Raw genomic sequence first — 4,463 nt, forward strand, 5'->3', positions numbered from 1 at the left:
TAAGTGGTATGAAAGGTCAGAGGTGAAAGGTGGTGACCTGTGGTTTTGGAGATAGTTGTGGCTTCTTTTTTTTTTTTTTGCTTACAAAACGTCATACTAATAACATTCCGAATGTAGTGCTTACTGAGCAATTTTTAAATTGGTTTTTATGTAGTTGATTGCATGAGAATTACAATTTAAAGTTAAGGAAGAATATGAAACACTTTCAACTGCAGTTGTGTAGGCAAAGTCGCATCCCCACCCCCAACATCATCCCCACCCTCACCCGCCACCACATCACTATTAAACTACAAATAAAAATTATAATTTTGAAAGATCAACACTTATTAACACCAAGTATTTATGAAATAGTAAACAACTTAACGAACTAACTTCACTAGTCTTTTATTTAAGAAAAAACATTCTAAATAACCATGTATAACCTACGAAAACATAAACAGACTCTCTCCCGACAATACTTATAACAGAACGAGTGTGAAAAGTAACGTGATGTAATCTATCTTCAAGGTAGAGTTTTTCTCTGTAGTTACCTGTTTGTTACATTTATTGGCCTATTTTGTGTTGCAGGAACCAAGACTCAAAAACCCTGGGTAAGTTCAAGTTACACTAAATATCAATTATCTGAGTAAGTTCAAGTTACAATAAATATCAGTTATAAGGGAACCGTAGACGAAAAATGAGACACTCTCAAAACAATTAAAACCATAATAATACGTAGAGATGAGGGTACTGACAAATCAGTTTTTTATGAGGGTATCCCTACTACTAAAATATAAATTTACACCGTAGTATAATTTTTTCCGTGGCTAGAAACGTTCGAATACGTATATATATATATATATATATATATATATATATATATATATATATATATATATATATAATATATATATAATTATATGTACTAATTATGTTACGTCACTATGCTTTCTTAGTCAAGAAGAAGAAAAAGGAAAGAAAGACTCCAAAGTATTTCTCTGCAGGTAAGATAAATTGTTGAAATGAAACGGTTATATATATATATATATATATATATATATATATATATATATATATATATATATATATATACATTTATATATATATACAAGGAGAGCACACGCGCTGCGCTAAGTAAGGGTGGCGGTAGCACATCCCTTGTGTATGCGTCAGCACAGCCCATTGGTATTTTATTTCATTGGGAAACATATTTTCAATACATAACCCGTGATTCACTTAATCTGAATCAGAGGCATACTAATTAGTTAGGCGGTTTCTTTCTAGCTAGACCCTCATATAAATAATAAAAAACAAATTATTAAATCAAACGTTAAAAAGTAAAATAGCAATAATTTAGTCATTTGTGTGCTTTCATATTTCAATCTATCCACTTGCTTGTTGGGAACATTAAAAACAAAAGAATTAACAATGACTTCTAAGTTTCCGAACTCATGCCACCTAAGTGATTATCTAACGCACTATTATTTTAATTATTATGCATACTCTCCGTAACCATAATCATATACATTTATACATTTGTCAATGGGTCAGCTCCACCACTAGCCACGACTAAACCAAAACACAAAAAGGAGGAGAAGAAAGTGACAGTCACCACGGCAGTGACGTCGACAACCTACTCCACGCCATCTGAGGGTAACGACAGACCCAACGCTGAGAGCCACTACAGCAACTACCACAGTGAGTCCTTGCGGCCAACGTGCATTGTGTTGTAGATAAGTGGGGTGAATTTAGTGTGATTACAGTAGACTAGAGTGCCTGGTATAGTAGCTTTGTGGGATACACTTCATATTCTTCTCAGCTTCTTCAATCTGATGAAATCTATATATATCTTGCACTTTGATAAAACTATTAGAATTTTATATGTATGTATATATATATATATATATATATATATATATATATATATATATATATATATATATATATATATATACATAGATACATACACACACACACACACACACACACACATATATATATATATATATATATATATATACATATACATATATATATATATATATATATATATATATATATATATATATATATTTATATCGATTTTTTGTTCCGATCAGATTACGAAACGATAGAGAAGCGTCATGAGGCTGACCCTGATCAAGACGGAGCCCCCACGCCAATGAAGACAGCGACCTACATCTCATCCACTCTAATCCCCATCTTACACCTGGAGCCTAAAGAGTTAACTGAGAGTAAAGACAAGGAGAATTCCAGTAAAGTGGACATCGTTTTAAAAGTTGAGGAATATTCCGAAATTAAAGATGGCGATTTAGAGATGGTCAGTCAAGTTTAGTGTAAAACAAGTAAAAAAAAAAACTTCAGTACAAGGATAGAAATGCCAAATAACCAATTACCAATAACCAAATTGCATGAATGACTGAAAATTTGGCTATTATTGGAACACAGTTATGATTTATATACAAGTTACATTTAAATTGATCGATGATTTAAAAAAACAACAACAACTAGGATTTGAATACAATGTTTTGACCGTGTACTTTTTTAAGTTTTCTCAGTTTTGAATCAAACTTTCTTGTATTGAATCTAAAATAGTAATATACTTTAAGCACATTTTCTTTCAAGTATATCTTCAGGTGTGGAGAAGGGGGGGGGGGTGACTTTTAAGTCTCTCTCCCCCATAGAGAATAACGTTCGATAGAAACAATGACTTTTTAATTAGTTTAAAACAGGGGTCTCCAAATTTTTGAGCCCGAGGGCCGCATTAACTATCAAATATCAGTTCGGGGGCCAGTTTCTTCCAGGCATCTCTTCCCCCCCCCCCCCCCCGAAGAACGTCCCCTCCCCCCCCCCCCCAAAGTAATATAATTTATACAGAAATATATACAGATTTCAAGTACCCCCCCCCCCCCGGACCGGAGAAAAAATTCTGAAAGAAACATCGTCGGGGGCCGACAACATACTCCAAATTTGCTCTCAAATTATTCTTCACGTATTTCATTCTTGAAAATGTTCACACTGGTATTTTGTTCAAAAATTTGAAAGGTACTTCGGTGCATATGTTTTAATATTAGGAAAGTCTTCCATGGGCAAACTCTTTTTAAATTCCGCCCTTCTTTGAACTTGTCTCTAAGAAGGTTTATTTGCATGCAATTCAATGACCTCTAGCTGCAGTTTATCTGGGCAACTTACACATTTATTTCAAATGCGTTTTGAAGCAGTTTTATTTCTTCTACCTTTGAATTTAAGTCAGAAAAGCTACATTTTCAAATTGTTTTGAATTTTTTGGGCAAAGTTCCTCAGCCTTCTCCAACAAACGCGGGCCGTAGTTTGGAGACCCCTGGTTTACAATAAGGTTGAAAAACGTTATTACCTTAGTGATTAATTAAAAAAAAAAGATTGTCTCCACGATTCTGTATGCATAACTTTCTGTTAATTTCTTTTAGCTTGTTCCAGTTTGCTAATGTATCTAAATTTACTATAAGCCCAAGCTCCAATTAAAATTATGTAACTCTTCAACATTATTGTTTATTGATTAATTGGAAACAATAAAATAATAAACTACTTATTTTTAAATTTATATTTTACTTATGTACATTTGGTATAGTAGTTTCTCACTTGAAAATATAAAATTAAATATGATTTGTTGAAGTAACAAAGCTTAATTCGGATGAAGTTAGTTTTCTGTGTTGGAATAGCGCTTTAAAATCAAAATATAAAGGGAGAGTAATCCTTGGGACATTTTCAGTCATATCATTGGTTGTGTTTTCTCCCTGTAAACGAATATCAAAGTTGTTTTTTTAAGCGCTTACATTGAAAGATCTTAAATAATATAGTTTCACTCCACAACAGTCTGCACACTGAGCTTGAGATTTATAGAAAAGCAGTGTATTATTAAAATTCTTGTCCTTAAATAAAAGATAAATACCACCCCTAGCCTTAAATATTACCTAATTACCACCCATAAAGAAAAGTAAGGATTCCTCTTTAGACCTAACAATACATAGGAAGATGAAGTAGATTTCAATTGTTTCTTGACCTCGTCAAATGAAGGAATATTGTGGTCAGCACGATTCCCAACCGCCTTTACTTTCCCTAACGTGCGTTGGGTACCCATCAGAGCTGGGTGGGCTCAGGGAAGTTCTACTGACTTGAACCCGCATTCGGACTGGATAATTCCGGGCTAGCATTAAAAAAATCAATAAAATCCCTAACGTCAAACAACAGGTAAATATCACCTAGCCTCAAACGATAGGTAAATACCACTTCTAGAATAAAACACTGCATGATTAAATATACGAATAAGACGGTGGGTTTTTTAACTTCATAATAAAACAATTGGTAAGTACCACCCCAACCTCAACAAAAGGTAAATACCACCCTAGCCCCAAATAATAGGTACATACCACCCATAGTCTTTAACAATATGCAATTAACTTCTTTATAATCAAACAAAATGTAAATTTTACCCCTGGGCTTATACA

The 4,463-nt window shown here is 33.3% G+C and overlaps 1 protein-coding gene across 1 annotated transcript in view; it reads left to right on the top strand.

The window, feature by feature from the left end:
- LOC131927098 (protocadherin Fat 4) overlaps positions 1 to 2,314 on the top strand; it is a 54,111-nt gene extending 51,797 nt beyond the window's left edge. The window contains exons 39-42 of the mRNA XM_059282757.1: positions 568 to 590; positions 936 to 983; positions 1,531 to 1,677; positions 2,079 to 2,314. Of these exons, the coding sequence (XP_059138740.1) occupies positions 568 to 590; positions 936 to 983; positions 1,531 to 1,677; positions 2,079 to 2,314 (454 nt within the window). The remainder of the gene's footprint in view (positions 1 to 567; positions 591 to 935; positions 984 to 1,530; positions 1,678 to 2,078) is intronic.
- The last annotated feature ends 2,149 nt before the right edge of the window (positions 2,315 to 4,463 follow it).

The sequence above is a fragment of the Physella acuta genome, unplaced genomic scaffold (assembly GCF_028476545.2).
Source record: "Physella acuta isolate Inbredline_101_S28 unplaced genomic scaffold, ASM2847654v3 ptg001372l, whole genome shotgun sequence".
In the NCBI taxonomy this organism is placed as follows: Eukaryota; Metazoa; Mollusca; class Gastropoda; family Physidae; genus Physella; species Physella acuta.